Source organism: Cervus canadensis, chromosome 10 (genome assembly GCF_019320065.1).
Source record: "Cervus canadensis isolate Bull #8, Minnesota chromosome 10, ASM1932006v1, whole genome shotgun sequence".
NCBI lineage: Eukaryota > Metazoa > Chordata > Mammalia > Artiodactyla > Cervidae > Cervus > Cervus canadensis.
The window spans coordinates 40,719,695-40,742,708 of NC_057395.1; the positions used below are offsets into that span (position 1 = coordinate 40,719,695).

The 23,014-nt window shown below is 49.5% G+C and overlaps 1 protein-coding gene across 1 annotated transcript in view; it reads left to right on the forward strand.

The window, feature by feature from the left end:
• SLC24A3 (solute carrier family 24 member 3) overlaps positions 1–23,014 on the forward strand; it is a 422,665-nt gene that overhangs the window by 252,189 nt on the left and 147,462 nt on the right. The window contains exon 3 of the mRNA XM_043478401.1: positions 11,082–11,158. Within this exon, the coding sequence (XP_043334336.1) occupies positions 11,082–11,158 (77 nt within the window). The remainder of the gene's footprint in view (positions 1–11,081; positions 11,159–23,014) is intronic.

The following is a 23,014-nucleotide window of genomic DNA, read 5'->3' on the forward strand; positions in this document are numbered from 1 at the left end:
ATCTATTACTCAGACTTCCCATTGAAACCTATTAGGACCATATCCCAGGACTAAGCATATAATAAAAATGGCTTTTTTTAGAAAAAAACTTAAAACCAGCACCGGAGAGCACCAGTAATCTAAATTTCTGCTCCAACAAAACACAACACTCTTCAGAGAAAGACAACAGAATCCAGAGTCTCTTCAGTGCACCATCCGTACAGTAAATATACGATCAAAAATTATTAAACATACCTCAAGTAGGTTCTAGATGCCCTTGCTTTTATCTTTCTGCTCCAAACTGTGACCAGTTTTGCTTTGCTAAATGCAAGACAGCGTAGTAGCTTTCTTAAAATATCTTTCTTGTCATCAGTTTGTATTGGGTTGGCCAAAAAGTTCATTGGGGCTTTTTCAAAGATAGCTAATGTATGGTAACACAAAGGGAAAATGGTTTCCTCCAGGTAACATTTCTTCGTGTTTCCCTCAAGGAGTGGTCAGAGATCACCAAATACTAAATTGTGTTTTGCCAAATAGTTTGTCTGTTTATTTACATTTCTTCCTACAACTAGCTGTGAGTTTTCTTAGATATTTATTTCATTACTACAGACTAGATTTCCAGCTAATATTTATAAATGAGTAGCTACCTAATACATCTGCTTGAATATATTTGGCATCTTTGGGGGATCATATTGAAACATTATTTTTTTTTTTTACAATTTGAGTTCTGAATATGTTTTTAATTGAGGTATATTTGGTCATTGAAGCACTTTTAGTCTCTGTCCAGCTTTTCAGTGGATTACACTCTAAGGTAGGTGAAGACCAGAAGAAATTACAGTAGTCACTATTACCAGGAGTGAGAAGGGACAATTTGCTTTATTTTTAGGATTTTGTCAGCAGAGCTCAGTGCAGGGAAATAAGAAGCACACATGCCCCCATTTCCTTTCCCATAGCCATGGCAGAGCCATTGTTAGACGCTTCACCACAACAAACCCCATCCCAGATGATGCAGCCTAGCAGTCAGTCATTACCAATCAACTGATGAACATATGAAATGACCTCTACTTTCTATCCCTGAAATTGGTGATCATGGAATAATATGGAGAAAAAAGAAAGCAGGTTTTAAAAGGGGAAGCAGAGGAGAACTTCAACAGCGTTTCTCATCAAGTCCTTATGCTAACTACCTTTCCATCTGTAGACCAACAGAACCCTAAAGGTTGCTTCTAGCTCTGAAATGTGATGAGTTAACGTTTTAAAAAATCACCGATTTTGAAACTACCAGTCATTTGGCGTGCACACTTCATCTTCAGTAGAATAAATGCTGAAAGAGTGAACGTGTTCAACATAGATTCCTGTAGGGAATTGCGACATTCAGAAAGAACTATTTAATTACATTTTTCCTAAGAAAGTTTTTCACAGAGCCTTGTCCTCTCCCAGGGTGCTTCTCAGCAGTGGGCATTCTTTCCAGCCCTCGTGTGTTGCCTTGAGGAGCTATGCAGCGGGTTTCTGCACACCTCAGCTTGTCGGTCTGCATTTCTCTGGATCAATAAGCAGACGTGAGAACACGAGGGATGCACTACCTGGGTCAGACCCCTGTTCATCCATCCAAACATCCTGTCTCTGCCGTTGGCACCAAGGGACGTTTTGAGGAACAGAGCAGTCCAAGGAGACTATAAAGTTCTGAGCACTGCAGACCTATTTACCATAAATATTTCATTTCCTTTAATAAGAATTCATTACTGACACAGCCATGATATCCCGCAGGAGCAGCAAATGCTAGTGGCAGGCTATTGCCTCTGCAAAGAGGCCTCCTCTCTGCGGCCATGGTTGTGGCCTGAGAGCACAGCGTTGTTCGTGGGATCACTGTATTTTTCTACAGTAGCTGCTGGCTCAGACACATGAGCAGCGTGGGTGCCTCAGCTTTTTATTATTGATAAAGAAATATGTTTCTAGTTCATCGAATTACACTTCAGGGCCCTGCCAGGCCAAAATTCTATGTAACTAATGACTGGGGTTCTTCAGTTGCAAAGAATGTCTGTTCCCTTCCAGGAGAAAAGCTTGTGGGATGGTTGTTTAAAATCTTCTGCCAATATGGACATGAGAGAAAAGAGCCCTGGAGTGGAAATCAAGGAGCTTGTCTTGGGTGCTGGATCAATGTCTGCACCACAAAAAAGGAGGCAAAGATGGTCTCTCAACCTGCATTCAGGAGGGAGGCGGTTCTGTGCTGCTGTTGACAAGGCAGGGTGCATCACTTCTCTATAAATGCGTGGGAATGAGGCCCTGATTGGAGGGAAATTCATCTGAATATGGATGAATTCTCTGCTGGAAAGACTAGCATTTGTTGAAGTGGAGGGTACAAGACTGCAGAATTCCTAGTTCCCTCTGTATAAATATGGATTTGCCAGAAGAAGGCCTTGAGGCAAGCTCAAGTACAAGTTTATTTTGGAGATGATTTAGGCAGGGGAGTTGGGAAGTGAGACAAGGAAGGAAAGGCAATCAATCAAAGGAAGGTTACGAAGCCAGCTGTCACTCTAAGAAGCTGGAGCTTAGTCCCTCTGAGAACAGCAGCAAACAGCACAGAATGTGCCCCGTGACCCCACCTGTGTGGGGAGGGAGTTGGGATGCTAATACACCCAACCTTCCATCAGACTTTGGTGGAGGGCTTCTCCTGGCCTTCTCGGGGCCAAGAGTCATAAGAATTCTCCAGCTTCTCCAACCTGCAGTAACAGGGCAGAGCACCCATGGTCAGCCTTGGAGAAAGCCCTCAGGCAAAGAGATGCAAATGAGATGGGGTTGCCCAGCATGAACATGATGGGACTCTAGGAAGGTGCGCATGGATGCCTCGGGAAACAACTCCTGTCTGTATTTCTCCTTCCTCATTATTTGAATCAAAGGAGCTACCCTTTGATAATTATTTACCTAATATTAGGTACTTGGTATTTCACAGAGATCATCACAGTTAATCCTCCTAATCACATAAACTGGTATTGTTTTCATGCCCTCATTTTGCACATTAAGAAATTAAGACTGGAGAAATCTCAGGAGTTTTGTGCAAGGCCACAGAACTCATGAGTGGTGAAGAAGGTCTTCAAATCTAGGTATTCAGGTTCTTAGAAAACCCTGGCTGCCTGATGAGCATACGTCAACACATAGACATTTGGCTGAAATGACATTTGTCAGTGAATTTGATTGGTGATGCCTTTGTAGTAATAGTTGGAGGAACCCTGGATTGAGGTTCCTGGTTACCACGACCTCTGTTACATTCTCCTTCATAGAGGTGCTGTTCACAGTCTTGTTTCCACACACACATCAACCCGTTTGAGTCTGGAACTTTGCTTCTGGCTTTTGAAACGAGGGACATGTGCCCCAAAAAGTCACAGAAAGGGACAAAAAAAAAAACCCAATTCTAACCACTCAGGTTGGAATTCAGTTGTTGGGTGTTTTATTGAATTGTTCCTCCAAGTGTCATTTTTCACCTAATAATTCTTTCTTGGGTGCATACAGAAGCTGTGTCCTAGGAGAAAGGCTGTCTGATTCCATTCACTCTGCCTTTTCTATTGCAGAGACATCAACATGCTAGGAAGTCAGACCCCAATTATGATGGCTCCTCCAAGAACATGGTGTGACTGTGGGCTGGTTACTTAATTTCTTTGAGCCTCAGTTTCCTCCTCTGTAAGTTGAAGATAATGATTCCTATCCCATAGGAGCAATGAAAAAGTGGTAAATACATCTTTACAGTACTCCATAAAGATTACTTTTCTGCTTCAATTTGGGACAAATGTTGTTGGTGTGACTTCAGAGATGAGGGTTCCCTTGCTCCCAGCCTAACTTTTTATTAACTCCTCAATGGTCAGGACTGTGTATCCTTCATGTTTCTAGAACTGGGGCTGAATAAGGTACTGAGACCATGGTAAGAGCTAAATAAGTATGTATTTCATTGCATGGTTTTGATTTGCTAAGTTTTCCCATGTTACTGACAGTCCTTGGACTGAGAAGCAAGTTCGAATGATGACTTCACAGCAGCCTGCACCCGCCTGTTGCCAACATGCTCCCTGTCGCATCCCCGTGTCCTGCTCAACCTCATTGAGTCTAGAATGCCTGAAACTTCCCAAGTTGTGAATACAACCACTTTCATAGACTCTTTCACAGATAATCTTGTTCAAGGAACTTCAGTGATGACACATGTGTTCATCTGATCAGCAAATACTCATAAAGCAACTATTCTGCTGCAGGCACTTAGCTGTGCACGGGGGATGCACAGAAGAATAAATTTCCTCCCACCTTTCCTACCCTCACACAGTCTAGTGGAGAAGATAGGAGAAATGAAAGATTGTCTCAAGGCAGATCCTCAAGTGCAAAATGCCATAGGGATGCCAAAGACACATTTGCTGTTGCATTGCTCAGAGTAGGCTTGGATATGTTGGGTAACAAACAGCCCCAAATCTCAGTGGCTAAGGAGACTACAAGTGCTGTTTATTACTCAGGCTACCAAATGTGCACCTCAGGGGGATGGGATTCTAATATCTGACTCAGGGACCCTGGTTGATGAAAGATTCGTTCCTGACACGTAGCCAAGAGCACACAAGATAGTGAGTCAGACCCTGGCTATGGAGGTTGACCCAGGAAAACAGATGTCCTGTTGTTCTATTCACATTTCATTAACCAAAGCATCTGCATGGCCCCACCTAACCACGCAGGAGGCTTAGACCTGTGCTCCTTCCAGGTCTTAGAATGGAAAGAATGGGTTATTTGTCCACAGCCTGAAAGACCACTCATGTTGGAATTCAGTTTTTGGATGTTTTATTGAATTGTGCCTCCCAGTGTCATTTTTTCAGCTAATAATTCTGTCCTAGGTGCATACAGAAGCTGTGTCCTAGGAGAAAGTCTGTCTGATTCCATTCAGTCAGTGTCATTCTCTTTTGTGGCCCTGGCCTGGTGGGTGCTGCCCTGAGAGAGGTCCTGCCACCCAGCAGCTCATAGGGTTATTTAGGCCAAGGCATGACTGCAGTTTATTGGAAAGTTACATGCCAGCACAGCATAATGGGACCACCAACAGAGCATCAAGAGGGCTCTGTGGGGGCTGTCACCACACATGGCAGACTTGGCTTCCCAGGGTGTCTGCCAGGGGCCCAGGGAGCAGCAAGATATATCAGAGTGTCTAAAACAGAAGCTTGAAGTCACCCATTGCCACAGAGAGGAGCTGGGCAGTGTCAGGACCTCAGTTCTTGGTGCAATTCCCAAGGGGCCAGGCAATCAAGATGCTCTAAGTATTTCATGATTTAAAAAAAAAAAAAAAAGAACTGGATGAGAGCAGGGTGTTGTGTTGGTCACAGAGGCCCAGATTCCTTTCACTCAGGTATTTTCAGGGAGCCTTTTTAGGTGTGTTGATTTTCATCTTGAGCCGCTTCATTTGATCAGTATGCAATTAGTATGTCTAAAGATGCTCGGAAAGTCCCTGTTGCATTTAAAAAAAAAAAGCTCTCCATCCCCTTCAGACTTCCATTTAGACTCATCAAACTCAGGCCCAGGAAAGCAGCCAGGAGAGAGGAGCAGGCTGCTGATTGCCGTTGCCTTGGTAAGGGGAATCCGCTCCCTCCAGGCTCTGTGGTTTCCATGGGAACAGCACTGCTTGCTTCTGCCGGCTGCCTGCCCCAGACTGGCAAGATGTACCGGAAAGAAAATTATGGGGAGAAGGAGAGGAGCAAAAAGAGACTTTGAGGATTTTGAAGGTATTTGGGGGAAACTTCAGCTGGATGTGTAGCTATTGCCAGCATGACACGAGGACCTTGGGCTCCCAACAGCGTGTACACAGGAAGCACTTATCAGAGGCTCAGGCACTCGTGCGGCTCCTTCAGACCAAACACCATCCCGGAGAAATAGACACCCAGGTGAGGCAGGCAGGAGCTGGTGATCGGTGGGTTTTAACACCAACGTCGTGAGGAATGTGTCCTCGGCCCCCTGCTGGGCCTGCATCCTATCACTGTTAAAATGAACAAGAACAGCGATAGGTACCCAGGACGTATGGCATGGCAGAGGTGTTCCACACACTGTCTGTGCGCTTCCCAGCAACTTTACACGGATGGCGTCCTCACACCTTCTCACTGATGGAGGAGGTGGGCTCAGAGAGGGGAAAAGAAAACCCATGAGTCACAGAGGTGGGCCCTGAACCCAGGCCTCATTTCCCACGGTGGGCTCATACTCAAAGCCTAAGCCACAGGAAAATGTTAAGGAAGCCAAGGCTGAGAAGCGCTGGGCAGAGCCATTGGGCCACTCTGTCTCTGTATACTCTTCTCAGAGGCAGATGTGGCCCTTCCGAAAGCACTGTTTGGGCTGAGTTTGTGGCCCAGAGTCTGTGCTGGCCTCACGTGGGGGCTTGTTCGGCTTCAGAGAAGCTAACTCAACCACCACCGGCAGCTCTTGAACCACCAGTCCAGCTGGGCAAGGCCGGCTCATGCTATCTGCAGTCAGGGACCCCGTCTCCTCCCCTCAGAGGTCTTCATCCTGTCAACACTTATAAGGCACCTGCTGTATGCACTGACCCTATTCTGTGTGGACTGGAGGGAGCAGTGACAAGAAACCGCAGCCATTTTTCATATGGGCCAGCAGGCAGATTCAGGCCCAGAGAGATGAAGTGACACGTTGGCAAAAGCCACACCACGAGAGGCCTGGGGATAAGCCCCACATCTCCAGATGCCTGACTGAGGGCCCTTTCCTCAGCCTAAGCTGACCCTTGCCTTAAGGAGAGTAAACACCATCACATCGAACTGCTTTAGAACCAGGACAAAGCAACACTTCATGAAATAACTTTGTACCGGCAGGCACTGTGTGGGGTGCATATGGGGTGGAGAGGGTTACTAATGAGAAAAGTGATGAGCTTTGGGGGCTTACCCCCAAAGAAACTGCTGCCCCAGTTGGGTCTCTGGTGATGGGGCTCCTGAGTCATGTCCCCTGTGACTGGGGTCATCAGGTACTGGTCTTTGCCAATGAGTCACACAAGCTTCCAACATGATGGAATTGAAAATGATTACAATGTTCTTTGCAAGTCATGTATTAGCTCTCTGAAATCATAATAATTTCATCATCAGCCCAGTGCATGTTTTCAGAGGAGCTGTCATAAAGTGGGACCCACATCAGGTGAGGCTTCCTGGGGGATTCTTACCTGGCCGTTCTTTCCACATGACTGGGAACCACCAAGTAAGAATGTTGTAAATACGTGTAAATCTATGGCTGATTCATATCAATGTATGACAAAACCCACTGAAATGTAAAGAAAAAAAAAAAGAAAACCAGTCATTAAAAAAAAAAAAAGAATGTTGTCATTGTTCTGGAAGCAATTGAAAAGCATTTAACTGACTGTCCTCTGCCTTCCAACCCTCCCAACTGGTCACACCCACCATTTGTCTCAGCACCTGCCCAGTCACCTCCAGCTCAGGGAGGAGGTCCGGCAGGGCCAGCCACACTGCTCACAGCCCCGTGCTTCTGCAGTGGGATAGTGACAGAGCCAGGCCCTTGCTGTGTGCCATTACACCCTGCACCCCATTAGCAGGCAATGGTTTTTCAGGACTGTTAGTGGTCCTGCTCAACTATTGGTCGACACTTCGGTGGGCACCCCCCAACAGTGACCAACTGTCAATGAGTGACTGTTAGTGGTCCTTCTCAGCCATTGGTTGGTGCTGCTGTGGGCCCTGCCCCCAAGTGACCAACAGTCAATGAGTGACCATTAGTGGTCCTTCTCAGCCATTGGTTGGTCCCGCCATGGGCCCCACCCCCAAGTGACCAACTGTCGGTGAGTGACCATTAGTGGTCCTGCTCAGCCATTGGTCAGCACTGCAGTTGGTCCCAAGAACAGGCAACCAGCTGTCAATGAGCCATCAATCATGGGCATTTCAGCCAATGGTCAGCAGAGTGGTGGTCATCAGGTGGAGAGTGAGGTAAGAGGTGGATCCTGGCCTTCTCCCAGGGTCCTCCAGCTCACCCAGGCTTGGGCCAGCAGGTGAGCTAGGGGGGCCCAGGGACCAGGCTGGGACTGTGTCCTGCCAGACCCAGTCCCTGTTGTCTAGGCAGCCTGAAGAGCCTGAGGGCCAGTTGGGTCCTGGGGGTCTGGCTCCCTCAGCTGTGACAGCTAGACAGGGTCTGGAGACTTGGCCCTGAAGGAGCCAACAACTGAGCTCTGCCTCCTCTTAACCAGGCCCTAGACCTCGGAGGGTGGAAGTTGTGCCTTGGGACCTGCCCTTTCTTGTCAGAGAGAGAATCACATCTGTTTGGTGGAGATTGACAAGCATGTCGTTCCCTGACCACGACCTGACCTCAGGAATAAAGGGCTTGACACCAGGAAGTTTGCAACAACAACCATGCCTCTCCCTCCCCTTTCCTAGAAAAGGGCTTTGCTGAGAGCTTTCAGGAAGTTTGGGGTTTTTAAGGCATGAGCCTTGCTTCAGCCTTGCTAGGCCCTGAAGTAAATTTTTCTCTGCTCTGAACGCCAGCATTTCAGTATCATTTGGCCTCACTGCATGTCAGGCACATGGACTAGCCTTTGGGTAACAGGATCATCTCATGGAGAATTTCACTGATTTTCTCCTGGCCAGTCATGGGTTCTGACAGCAGGAGGCACCCTTGACCAAGGACTGGGAGTTTCCAGCTGGTGATGAGTCAGACACCAGGCCGGGAAGACAGATCAAGAAGGGGACACTGCCAAGCTCCCCACTCCCCTGAGCATTGAGGAAGGAGGAGCCTGAAGGAGAGTGTCCTGGTCCCCAGCCCTACCCTCTTACCCCAACCCCTGCCCAACACCTCCTGGGCCAGCACTTTGGACAGCGCTCACTCTGCGGGTCCAGAGCCAGCACTGGGCTCTGTGGGTCCTTCCCCATCCAAGGGCTTAGCTCTCGGCCTAGAGCCCCAGCCAGGCCCCAGGGTTGATTGGGAATCCAGATCTCTGCTGAGACCCTCTCCTATCAAACTCAAAGCCCAGAACATCCATCTGGTCCTGGTCATTCCACTTTTGCACTCACTGTTGAGCACCCAGGGCATTTAAAATAAAAATTGTTGTTGTTCAGTTGCTAAATCATGTCCAACTTTGTGATCCCATGGACCGCAGCATCTCAGGCTCCTCTGTCCTCCACTATCTCCTGGAGTTTGCTTAAATTCATGTCCATTGAGTTGGTGATGCTATCTAGCCATCTCATCCTCTGCCACCCCCTTCTCCTTTTGCCTTCAGTCTTTGCCGGCATCAAGATCTTTTCCAATGAGCTGGCTGTTTGCACCAGGTGACCAAGGTATTGAAGCTTCAACATTAGCAACAGTCCTTCAAAATGCCTCAATTCAAAACATAAAAATGTGTCACTTACTGACATGGTGCCCTTGATCGAACCATTCTTGGGGGCTCTGGTAGAGAGACAAGGATGACAGAGTGGGCACAGGGTGGGCATCTTGCAGACTTGTAGGATTGCCTGCACCATGGCCTTCATTCCCTCCATATGCTGCTCTCAACAGGAGGGGTAGGAGGGAAGGCAGTGGGCTGGCTTCCATGTATCAGTGCCAGGGGCACCTTGATGCCCCTCACATCCCTCCTCCTCCTCGTTGATGGTAAGCCGTCCCCATGCATGGCGGTTTTGCATGGTGCCCATCACAAGGCAGACCCTGGCTTCAGTTTCCCAAGGCTGTCCTGATGGATACAGTAACCTGCATACTGGCCCGTCTCCACCTCTGGGGGAAAGTGGGCAGTGGATTGGTCACATTTCCCCCTGCACTGCCCAGCACTGAAAAGCCCCATGGCAGCTGCACAGATTGCTCCTCTGGTGTGTGGGGGCTGAATATAGATCGGATCAGGTCCCCACTAGGAAGAAGCCCCCCAGAAAGAAGAGGTCACCAGGTGAAATAAGATGTGCAAGCAGTGCCAGGAGCCAAGAGGTCACAGCTGTGAGGGCGTCACGGGCTGGTCTTCTGGGCACATGGCCCTCGCTGTGGATGCTCCAGCACACTGTCCAGTCCTGCTGCCCCTGGGTTTCTCATCTACAGTCCAGAAGCAACAGCTTTCTGGGAGGGTTGGAGGCATAGTGGCTGTCAAGTGCAGGGCGGGTGGGTGCCGGCTGGCTGGGAGCAGAGGTCACTGCGTATGCTGCTGTGAATTCTGCCCAAACAGTGCAGATGTCCTGCTGTCAGAGCCTCTGTCTACCCACCACGGCCAGCCCATCCCCAGGGGACATCAGGAGGGAGCAGTGCAGCTATGGGCAATGCCTATTGTCTTCAGAAGCATGGAGTGGGGTGCAGGTTTGGCCAGAGTCAAGCACCCCCGGGTTGGGGGCAGACAGTGCTGGGCAACCTGAGCCAGAAAGTTGAGGGACAGGCCTGCCCTGCAGGGTTCCTTCTTATCTTTACTGCACGGCAGCCATCTGTGTCCTGAGTTTGGAAAGTGGGCAGAAAGGAACATTTCTTATGTGTTCTGCACTGCACTGGACTTCCTGGGAAGCAGAGGGGAATGTGGCATAGAAGTAGGAGGCAGGAGGAGGGAGTATAAGAGGCCAGGGGGCCCCCGGCCAGGGCAAGAGCAGGACAAGGAAAGGAGGGCCAGACAGACAGTTCAGAGCAAGGACTTAACCCTGCATGTGCCACGGACCCCCGGGTAACCCTTGAGGCCTGCAGACCTCTGCTCGGGAAAAACGTTTAAATATTTGCAAGGAGACGTGTGACGCTGCAGAAGGAAACTAATGCACTGGAATGAAGTTGTCAGCGTATTAGAACACAGACCTGCACAGTAGTGGTTCCCAGGTGTCCTCATGACCCTTGGTCACAGGTGATGAACTCCACGCCACCCCCATGTTGAAGGGGGTGAGCGGGAACCAGGCAGATGGCAGGACCGTGGATCCTGAGCATGTCCGCTGGGGTCACAGCCCTGCGTGTTTCTAACCCAACCGAGATTTGTTGCCTCCATGCTTATCAGGAGGAATCACCAAGTTCCCAGTTAGAGATTTGTGAACTTTGAACTTACAGATGTCATTTTTCCTCATCCAAGTTCACGGTAGACTGAGGAAGGCAGTATTCTGAAGGCTTCCTGCTCTAAATGTTGTTACCTGTGTATACTGAGCTGCTCTTCTCTCTCCATCCCGCAGCCCTGCATGAGTTCCCCAATGACATCTTTACCAACGAGGACCGAAGACAGGGGGCAGTGGTCCTTCACGTGCTTTGTGTAAGTACCCTGCTGATGGCCCCGCCGCAGGGCCGGAGGGAGAGCTTGGAATTGGGGGTTGGAGATGAGGGAGGGGAAGGGTTTCCCCTCCTGTTCACACACCTGCTGTGGGGTCTGTGAGCCCCAAACGAGTGATCAACAAACGTGCTTTTTAAAAGGTGTTTTTTATTAAAGCGTAATTGATATACAATGTTTTGGGTGTACTGAAAAGTGATTCAATTATATGTGTGTGCGTGCGTGTGTGTGTGTACATATATATACTTTTTCAGGTCCTCTTCCCTTCTAGATTGTTATTACAAGATACCAAGTATAGTTCCCTGTGCTTTACAGCTGATTCTTCTCATTTGTCTTACATATGGTAGTGTATATCCAAAGGTACTGTCTTTAAGAGGCCACAGGTGTGTACGCTAGGGGCTACATGGACGTTTTCTTTCCCCGATACCCATGCCCAGGGAGTGGGCTCTGGGGTCAAACAGAGTGGGGGTTCTCTTTGCTGAAATGCCACCTTCCTTGGGAGTCCATCCTTCCCCAACCTGCCTCTGTGAACTGCCTGTCTTCACATGGCTTTACTTTTCTCTGCAGCACCGAGTACCCTGTGACATAATATTATCTAGTTCTTTGCTTATTGCTCATCACCTTCTCTCCCACAGGGATGTAGTTTTGTGCACAGCTGGGATGAGAACAGGGATGTAGTTTTGCATGTGGCTTCCTCCGAGACCTCTTCCTGTCCTGTGGTGGGAGAGTGTCTGGCACATAGTAGGTGGTCCATGAAAATGTGTTCTGGCTCTTAATCTCCACCTCTGGCCTAGCACTTCACCCACAGGCCCAGTGGATGGAAGGCTTTTGATTTTCCTTGTCCCCATCCAGAGAGTTTGGGGGGTGGGGTGGGTGCAGGGATGATGCTGTCTTGAAGAAGTAGCTGCAAAACTAGTAAAGACTCAGGACACATTCTCCACTAGATACATCAGTGCTCTTTCCCGTTTCCATGGCACGGGCTCTGCCTGGATGCTCTTGATTCCATTCTGGTTATTTATTGCTGTGAAACATTCCCTGAATTGGGTGACATATCAAATAACCACATCCTGTCACTCATCAGTTCCAGGGATCAATAGTTCAGAAAGGGCACAGAGGTGGGTGCTGCACCCCAGGATCCAGGGCTCAGGATGGGAGATTTGATGGCTGTGGTAACGCTGATGGCTAGGACTGGAGCCACGGCTGCTGGAGGACCCTTTGAAGAAGGCTCATCCACTCCCATGTCTGGTGTCTGGGCTGCAGTGTCTGGAGGACTAGCCCAGCTGGGACTGTCAGCTGGAGCACCTCTGTGTACCCTCTCCAGCATGGCTCCAGGTAGCAGCCCAGGGCTTGCAGAGGGAGGGTTCTGGTGACAAGGAGGAAGCCCATGGCCTGAGTGGCACAGCCTCTGAAGTCACATGAGTCATTTCTGTTAGCCTCTGTTGCAGTCACAAGCCCACCATAATCCAGGGGAGGGGACAGAGACCTTATTTTTCCATCCACACCACGGGCTCTGGAGTCAGACCAGATGTGGGGTGGAGCCCGGTTCTGCTATCCTTGCTTTGTGTGTGACTTCTGGCAATATGTTTACCCCCTGGCCCAATAAGCTGCCTAAGCATGACTCCTTTCCTGATGAAAGCTGTCAACTCTACAAGTCGTTCCCCACTTACCCCAACCCCTCTAAACCCTCCACTTAAAAAAAGGCTCAAGGGGCCCCAAATGATAAAGCAACCTCTGCAGCCCTTCTGCCCATCAGGAGAGTCACAGGCACAGAACAGTTCCTATGGATGCTAGCTGCCATCCCAGCACCAGGGAGCCTTCCCTATTGTTAGGCTGAGAAGACCTAGGCACTCCATCAGACCCGGGACTCCCAGCCGCCTCGGCGCCCTGATGCCTTGACAGCTGAGAGATGAGGTTTCCACTCTCAGCCCAAACAGCACGAGCTTCTGTCTCCCAAGGGGTGTTGTCGCAGCCGAAGGCAGGGCCCTTCCTCCCTCCTCCACTCTCCCCGGCCCCGGGATCCTCTGAACCCAGCTGAAGGCAGAGGAGGGTACGTTGCCTTGTCCTTCATGAGCCAAGGGTCCCGTAAGGCCTCTGCCATCTGGGGCAGTGAGTTCCCAGGCAGGCATGAAAGCTAAGTAGACAAAGCAGGATAATTCCGGCCTTTGCTTAAAGGTACTTTTTTATCCCCCTTGCCCAGAGGAGTGGATATAAGCCTGCAGCCTCACACTTTGTCATTACTGGTGTCTTATCCCACAGCCTGCCCTGCCCTGGGCCCTGCATTGTGGAAACCACAGGGCAAGGAGTCTAGGGGCCAAAGTCAGTGTTCACCCCTTGAAGACCACGCTCCAGCACCTTGAATTCCAGAATTCTCCACCCAAACAGCCTGTGTCTGCAGCCAAGGCCCACTCAGGCTTCCTCCCCAACCTGCCTCTCAGAGGGAGGAGACCCCTGTGGAGAAGCCCAACCTGCTGCCTGGGGGATCCACATGCAGGCAGGTGATGCAGGGCAGGGGTCCCAGGCTCGGGGGAGGAGGAGCCCCTCTGCTGCATCTAGGCAGGCTGGGCCTGCTGATGGCCTCCCCAGGGTCAGGGAACAAGTTTGTGTTGTCCAGCCTCAGGAATATGACCCACCCAAACCTCCACTGCAGGGTTACATGAGCCTCACAAGAAACCCTCGTGTACTGTCTGGCCCATTACAAAACAAAAGCTCCTCAGTCCCTACTTGTTCAGCACTGGGACAAGCTCCACCCACCATGGTACCCAGCACACCTGGAGCTCAAGAATTGTCGGATTACATCGTTGGGTGTAGGAAAGGCTGCCAGGGCTAACCTGAGCCATCCCGGTCGCCGGTGGGAAACAGTTAAATGCATGAGTCAGGGCTGTAGGAGCTACATACAGAGTCCTGCTTTCAGCCTTCTGGGAAGCATCTCTGAGCCCCCGCAGGATGGTGGCACCGGGCTGTACCCTTCTAGCAGTCTGGTCACAGCTCACTGTATTGTTCTGCAGGAGCCCACTGTATTGGAAGCAGATCCCCCCTGGATGGCTCCCGCTGCATGAGACTGCAGCCATGGTCCCCCCCAGGGCAGGAGGAGTGAAATGAAGGCTCCAACAGTGGAGTGGGTTTGAAGAGTGGGCAGGCATTTTCCAAAGGAGAAGAGGGAAGGGGGTTCCAGGCAGGAAGCAGAAACCTGGAAGGTTTAGACCCTGGAGTTCAGGATCTAGAGGGAGTGGAAACTATGGTCTGGAGGGTGGGAGGCCCCAGGCGGTGACTCAGGCACTGGCTTGTAAGTGGTCCCTCCTTGCCTGGGGAATAGGGTCAGGCATGGCCAGGGGCTGCTCAGAGCACTCTTCTCCCCTGTCAGGGCACAGAGTCCAGGAATGCCAGAGGATGGCTCAGGGCCATGCGGCTAGGGGTCCCAGGTACCCTGACGAACACCCCTCAGGGCATCGTAAACGGGTGTTTACATCATCTGGCCTCTTCCAGTGAGGGGTGGCAGGCCCTCTTCGGGAGGGTCCCAGAGCTGTGTCCTGTCTGTGGCCACCCCAGAGAGAGGACCCCAGGGACCAACTGGCAGTGATTTGGGATCTCCACCAGAGCACCCAGGCCTTTTAGCATGTGTCTCGAAACCTGATTAAGCTTCACATCTAAGCTCACACACCCCGTCGCACATAGACCTCGTGAGTTTGCTTTTCATGGGAGGCTTTCTGCACAGCCCCTGCCCTTGGCCTGGTGCTGGCCCGTGGTCACAGGTGCTCTGACTCCCTGAAACTACACTTTAATCTTCCCTGTCCAAGCTTGCCTTTCTTTCTTTTTTTTTTTTTATACTTCCCTCCTTTTTGTGAGCTTTGTGGAAATCAAGCAGCCATTTCTGGTTAAACTTTGCCCACACTGTGACTTTAATTTTCCTTGGCTCTTCCAGGTTTTGAGGCCGTCAGAAACCTTCAGGCCTGAGATTCCACTAGACAAAGATTCCTTCCTACTTTCTTTACCTAGGGGTTCCGTGTGCTGTGCTGTGCTGAGTCATGTATGACTGCGACTGTAGCCTGCCAGGTTCCTCTGTCCATGGGATTCTTGTCTAGGCAAGAATACTGGAGTGGATTGCTGTGCCCTCCTCCAGGAGATTTACCCAACCCAGGAACTGAACCCATATCTCCGGCATTGCAGGCAGGTTCTTTACCCACTGAGCCACCTGGGAAGCTCCTGGTAGAGTGGAAATCCGTCATCTGCAAACTTCTGTCAACAGTGAATATCCCCAGGGAAACACACTTGTCTGAGAACTTGTTTCACAGTCTGTTCTAATGTTGATCAGGATACCCTCCGTCAGGTCTTCTCTAGTCGGGGTGATTGAAGCACAGGAGGGCAGGCAGATCCCAAAGGAAGTCTTGGCTTTGCAGTCTGAATTCCAACTCCAATTTCACCCCCACCTGGAGCAGGGTGAAAGCTAATTTTGACATGCTCCTGAAGAACGGGGGAGAGCCCATCCCAGGTGGGGAGCACTCCCCTCCTCTCCCTGCCTCCTCCGAGCTCCAGTCCCCTTTCAGTCCTGGGGGAGGGGCTCTGGAAGGGGCCTTACTGGACCGTTGTCTTTTCCCTGGGGCCTTGGCTGCTTCCAGTCATCTGTTTAATTATAATATCTTAAGGAATGGTGTCCTTGGATCCTCTCCCCTCCCTGGGGCTCAGAGTGCTTTTGTTAAGAGCCAAAGAATAAACTAATTGATGCACAAGCCAGTTCTCAGTGGCCGGAGGGGCGAGGGTGCCAGTAGGATGTGGAGCTGGCCCTTCTTGCCCCCACCCCTACTTGGAGAGGCAGCGTTGTACATCATAGCTCCACCTCAGCCCCGGGGGTGATTTTTGTCTCTCCAAGGTCATTCCTTTCCTTTTGTGCTCTGAGACTGAACTCTAAGTCTACAGAACAGTGCTATCTCATCAAACCTTCTAATGCTGATGAAGTTGTTGCCTCTCTGCTCGGTCCTCTAAAGGAGCTGCTGGCCTTGTGAGCTACTGAGCCCTTGAAACTTGGTTAGTCTGACTGAGAGGTTAGCCTGATTTTAAATTTTATTTTATTCTCATTAATATAAATCTAAGTAGCCTCGGGAGGAAATGGAAACCCACTCTAGTATTCTTACCTAGAAAATCCTGTAGGCAGGGGAACAGTCCATATAGGGTTGCAAAGAGTTGGACCCAACTGAGCAACTGAGCATGCATGCATGGCAAGGAGCTCCCCTGGAAGACCTAGAGATTCTAACTGAGCGTCATCCCTCCTTTTGCTTGCATTGTCAACTCAAAAAATCACAAAGCAGAGGTGGCTTTGTGACCTCTGGGTCACAAAGCTGGGAAAAAAGGTCTCTAGGAAAGAGGCGCTACTCCTTTACCCTGGCATCTGAGCGATGGCCTGGGTTTAGCAACTCACACACATGGGATGTGTAGAAGTCACTTATAAGCCACCAGGCTACCAAGATGGGATTTGGGGCGGGGTGGGGAGGCGCAGGGGGAGGGCAGGGGTTATGTATAGGCTTCTTTTTTCTTATTATATATTTTTATTGAAGTATAGTTGACTTACAATATTTCAGGTGCACGGCAAGGTGACCCAGTTTTACATATACACATATATTATTTTTCTAATTATTTTCCCTTATAGGTTATTATAAGATATTGACTATAGTTCCCTGAGCTAGACAATAAACCTTTGTTGCAAGATGAGATGTTTGATGAGAGAGAAGGATACCCAGATTAGGAGCAGGAGAGCTTGTGTGTCACCAAAGTGCTAGGGGCTTTGGAACAAGTCACAGAACTTCTCCTGGCCTCGATTTCCCCATCTATAAAGTGGGAGTGCATAGTAGATGCTCAAGAAATGTTAGGTGTTTTGGTCCTCACCTTCTCCCTACCCTACATCTCTCTAAGGGTGGCTCACCTGTGCTTAGCCCACCACAAAGGACCAGAGTCAGACACACTGGGAGCCAGCCCCAGCCTCATGAACACCAGGACAGGGGGGCCCAGAGGCCTTTCTATAGCTCCAAGGCCAGGGTCCTTAGAGAGAAGCTGCCACAGGGGTTTTGACGTATGGGGGGACCCACAGGATCTGGTCAGCAAGGCCCTGCCAACAACTCTCTGGCCAGGCAGACGTGTTGCGTTAAGGGATTTCACCCTGGAAGAGAAAAATGATTAGAAGAGCTTGTGGAATTTCCTGTTTACTTTTGCAAAAGTGCTGAGCATGTCCTTAATTTGTCAGTGTCAACACAAAGCTAAAACTGGTGTCCAGAGAAGATTAGCACAAAGAGGGTAAATTATGTTTTGAAAGATCTTAAGTTACTGACTCCTCTCCTTGCGTGAGACCCAGTTCAGATGGCCAGAGTCTGACCATCAGGCCCCATGAGCTGTACACAGGTTGGCCAGTGGTTGGTTCCCCAGGGCCTCAAGCTGAATATAAAGCCTGGTGGTGGTTTAAAGCGTACCCTTTGAGTGAAACCCACCTGAGTGTCGGTCCTGGCTTTTCCACTGATTAGGCGCATAGCCATGGACGATCTGCTTTGCCTGATCAAGCCTCAGTTTCCCCGTCAGTCACTGGAGGTGAATCTGGCTGCTTTCAGGAACGTATGAAGGCATGTGGGCAGAGTTCTTGGTAGAGTATCTGGCACTGCTGGGATAAGGCTCCCCTGTGCCCACTTAGTATTTACAGCTTGGTGCGCCTGCCTGAATCCCAGTTCCCAGCTCCTATGACTCCAGGCTTTTGCTGACCCCCACAACCCATTCTGCCAGAATGCAGGGCAGCCCAGAAGTGCCAGGAAATCATCAGCCCCAGAAATAGCCCTCAGTCAGAGAGGGGTTGATGGATAAATACCTTGGTTCCCTTATGCCTCAGATGTACACATGGAAACACATTCAGCCCTGTCTCTCCCAGGTGCCCCAGCAGGTGCCTGTCCAGCATCTTATGGATAACACATCTGGATCAGCAGCACCATTCCTCCCCGATCTATTTTCCTGCTCTTTTCTGGATGGGGGGGGGTCACTTTCTGAGACTCCCCCCTCCCAGCTAAAAGACTTGCACTAGAATCCTGGAATCTAGTTCTGCTTCTAGGGTAAAGGCTTAATAGATATTACCTACCATTATTATTGGAGTTCCCTCATGGCTCAGCAGTGAAGAATCCGCCTGCCAATGCAGGAGACGCAGGTTCGATCCCTGAGTCAGGAAGATCTTCACAGGTGGAAATGGCAACCCACTCCAGTATTCTTGCCTGGAGAATCCCATGGACAGAGGAGCCTGGTGGACTGTAGCCCATGGGGTCACCAAACAGTCATACACAAACTGAGTAAACAACAACCATTATTATTATGCACATCTGTTCTCTCTCTAAAACCCATGAGGCTATAGAAGATGCAAAATTATGAGAATCCAGCCCCTTCTGGACAGATACTACATGTGTTCGTCTACTGTCTCTTTGATTCACATTTTGAACCCAGTGCAATAGAGAGAAGCTTAGAGAATGAGCATGGAGCAGACAGTGTTACCTTTGATCTAATGAGGAGCCCCAACTGGTGATGGGAGAGAGCAGGCACATTGCTTAGATACCAAATATTTACCTAGCAGGACCGGACACCTGCAGCCTACTGTATGCTTCTCTTCATCTTATTTATCTATCAGTAGTTTGTCATTATTGATAGTAATTTATTATTATTGGTCCACTTGTCCCCAGTCTATTTTGTTTTTCTTTATTTTGTTACCCACAAGGCAAACTTAATTTATGTGTTCCTCTGAGATGACATTGCCAACAGTCCCAATGAGAACAATATTCTATACTGGCTACAATTTTACAGTATCTTTCCTCTGAAACCATCGACTCCAGTTACATGCCTGTCTCCACGATGTTGGTGCTGCCAGGCAGCTTGGGCTTTGAAGAGCCCCAGGGAGCTATGTCTGTAGCCCCTACAGAGCTGTGTCTGTTTCCCAATTTCACAAGGACTCAGAGTCCTTTCTGAACACGTGCTCCAACATGTAGCATCTGAACAAACACGTCATTGGTGACAATCACAGTGTTCTTTCCCTGAAGCATTGGCCGCTGTCTGCTGAGATGTTATTTCAGCAGCTGAAGCTGGTGCCTGAGTATGAAAACCACCCAAATGTGTTCTCAGTTAAGGAGTGGGCAGAGGTGGGGTTTGGGGTGTAGCTTTGGCTAAGCCCATTCACCCTGGGGGGCACAGTGAGGCAGGAGCCAGGATTCTTCTGCCACATCTCTCCCCACCCCCGCTTCCCTGAGATCCCGAGAGCTTCTCACCCTCTTCAGAGGCTCCTAAAGAGTTTCCAGAACTGTTCCCATCGCTAGTCCTCTCTTGTTCTCACACTTAAGGAATCTTAAGGAACCCCAAAGATAACTTGCCCTTTCAATAAGTGGCCCTCTTTCATTGGGGAATTTAGAACCAGATCCCAATAAGCTGCTGGTTTAGGGGATATTTGGAGTAAACTGTCAGCCATCAAATTTGCCCCTCACTGTCAGCCCAGGGACCAAGATGGCACCCACCTACCCAACTCCTAATCCAACGGGTGTCCTCCACTCCTGGGACACCTGTGACACCCTCTCTGAAAGTCTTGTTTCCTAAGGCTTATTTCATCTTACTCCCAAGAATACTAGGAGCTGTTTGCAAATAGATTTCTTGATGTAAAGCTCTTTTGCCTGTAAATGACAAAGCAAGAATGCAAATTAGGCCCACCTGTGGCCTCATCCTTGTCCCGTGGCTGGGGATGCTCTTCATGGACTCTCGTGATGCATTCTCAGAATACAAGGCACTCTCCTAGCCTGGGAGTGGATTCCAAAGGTAAACATGGAGTCTGTCTTGTCAGCTATGTTATTAGTGCTTTGATGGGTCTCATTTTACATACAAAATTAGAACACTGAGGATCTACTTTTTCTCCTCTTGAACTGTTAAAGCTGTCTTTTCCTCAATGCTGTGAACTAGAGGGATGAATGCAGCCAGCAGAGTGGTTTTCAGTATCTGAAATTGTGATAGGACCAGCAACTTGGCTTGTGCTGGCCCTCTCATCCTCTCCTGGACACAGGCCCAGCTTCATCTGACTTCATTTCTTTTCTGTTTTACAGAGTTGGCTTGAGGCAAGACCTATTACTCTCCTCTGCAGAGGGCAAGTCCCAGAGGGCAATTTTATCCCCAGGCTCATGTGCACATCCATCTGAGTGCACACATGACACGTACAGATGCTTATCTATGGATACCATAACCCTCTTTTAAAAGGCAATAGGAAAGACATTTTACCATCTTAGGCACAATTACTTAAAGTGGGATTCTGGATAAAGGAGTGTGTGTGAGTATGTTTAATTTCTTCCTTGGCAACTCAGCACTCCATTGAAGGGGGAATGTAGATTGATATGGAGTTGGAATATAGTTTGAAATGGAGCCATGGGTTTTTAAAAGACAACAAACCCTCTTGCCCCTTAGGTTGGCCATCTCAGAAACCGTCCATTGAATTGCTCAGGCTGAAATCTTAGAAATCAGCCTTAACTTCTTTCCCTCCTACCCCACCTCCATCAGCCCATCCTGGCCTTTCCACCTCCAACCTGTGTCTTCATCCTCATCTCATCTCCATCCTCACTGGCATGGCCATTGTCCAGGCTGCCATCACCCTCCCCTGGACCAGGATCCCCCCCCATGTCCACGTCCCACACAGTAGTCCAGGCAGTCCTTTAATGATATATGTGGGGATTGGACTGCATGTTCTGGGTCTGCCCACCTCTCCACATCCATGTCCTACCCTCTCCACCCCCAGCACACTCCCATCCCACAGACCTTCCTCGTGTTCCTCAGTCATTTCAAGCTCATCCCACCTGGGGTACCTGGGTGCACCCCTTCCTCTGATTCCACATCGACCCTCTATCTTGCTGCCCTGTGCAGTTTTTACACATGCCTTGGTTCTCACGTGTGAACACTCCCAAACTAGCCACCGCCTGAACATTTTGCTCCACTCTTTGCTGGCAATGGAACCAGATTTTTCTATACCAAAAATGGCAAAAAGTGAATCCTCTTGTCTCCCTTGCTATAGTAAATAGACAAGTTAGTTCAGAGAGGAGTCTGTTCAAACTGGAAAGAACTCAGGATGACTAACGAGATGATTTACTGTGTCTTCCCTTATAAAATTAGCTGGTCCTCATCTTTTTTAAAAAAATAAAAACTGATAGGAAGGGAAAAGTTCTTCTGTGAGTGTATTCATCTCTGTGTGGTTTAGTGATGGTGTTGGCATGGAGATGCAGCGTGGGAAGGGAGGGGAAGGGGTGTCCTGCACTGTGAGATGTGGCAGAGACTGGAATGTTTCCCATGTGATCTTTCTAATAGTGAGATAAGAGTGTTTGAACACTGGCAGGAGAGCTGTGCTGCTTTGAATGTCTTCAAACCAATTGAGTGCAGAGGGTCTCTGTCTGTCTGTCTTTGGGATAAATGGGCGATGGCACCATTCACCAAAGGAGAAAGAGTGTGACTGGTGAGGATGTCACTATTGTGTTGATTGCAGTGGTGCTGGGCCAGTCTGTCCCAGGGCTACCACTGTCCAGCTCTACGACCTTGAGAAAGTCACTAGCCTTTCTCATATTTTGGCCTCTTCAGCTGTAAGTAAAAAAAAAAAAATTCTCAAGGTCCAGTCCAATTCCAAGAGCCGCAATTGGTGCAGTAAAAGACAAAAGGACTCCCGTCTCTGGTCAGCCATGACACTGTCCAATTTCCTGGGACTCAGCCCCTTCTGAAGAGCTTGTGCTGCCTGGAAACACAGAGGAGTATCGATATTGCCCAAGTGAAACTCAGCAGGCTGGAGTTGGGAGCTTGAGCTCTGGGCTTGGGTACAGACAGGCACTTTCTGAGGCTCTGTGCCTTCTTATCACAAGAGAACAGGCTCATTTCCATGGCCCCTGGGGTTAGATCAAGTCACATGACCAGTGTGGGCAGAACAAAAGTGGGCAGCTGCTTCATATGTGGAACAGGACTCCTGTAGAGAGTCAAGAGCCACCACTGCCCCCAAATAATATTCATGGCAAAGGGCCAGATGCTAGACAACTCCAGCCTCAGTTTGCCAGTGGTCCGTGCACTGTAGTCCGTCACTTGCGCACGAGTCCAGGGCATCAGGGTGGGAGCCAAGCAGAAAGGTCGCCCAGTGTTCATTGCTCAGCTGAAGGTCAGTCACAGGGTAACAGGCCCCTGATGCCTCGTGTCATTTTTTCAGCCACCAGTATACCTGGCACTGGTTCAAGTGCATCAGGAATCTCCCAGAAGCTCAGAAAAGCAACCAACCAAGTAGATAGGAATTTCTTCTCTCCCATTAAGATGCTGACAAGGGAGAGTGGCAGGGAGCACCAGGGCTTGTGTGCACACATGCTGCACAAACAGGGCGTCCAGCTGGTCCACTCCAGGCCATGAAGGTAAAGGCTGGGGGTGGGAGACGGACATTGGCTGCGAGTTTCCCACAGTGGGAGGAGCATGCCAGCACCTTCCTCTCACCTTCCACCTTAATCCTCCCATTTTAGATAAATGAACAAACTGAGGTTTGGCAGAGCAAATAGCCCAAAGAAGCAATTGCTGACACCATGTTTAGACCAGTGTTGCATAATTACCTCAGCTTCAATCAAATGAAGACATATTGATGGACAGATTTGTCAGTGAGCAGTGCAGGATGGGTGGTAGTCCTCCCCTCCCAGGGGGCTGACAAATGTAAGACTTGCGCTGGGAACATCGCACAGAAATGAAGGATGAGACGCTCAGAGCTGCGTGTTCATTGGCTTCTCCTGCAGGAGCCGATCTTGTTCCCACTTTGGAGATGGGTCACTAAGACCCTGAGAGGGTCCCATGACATAA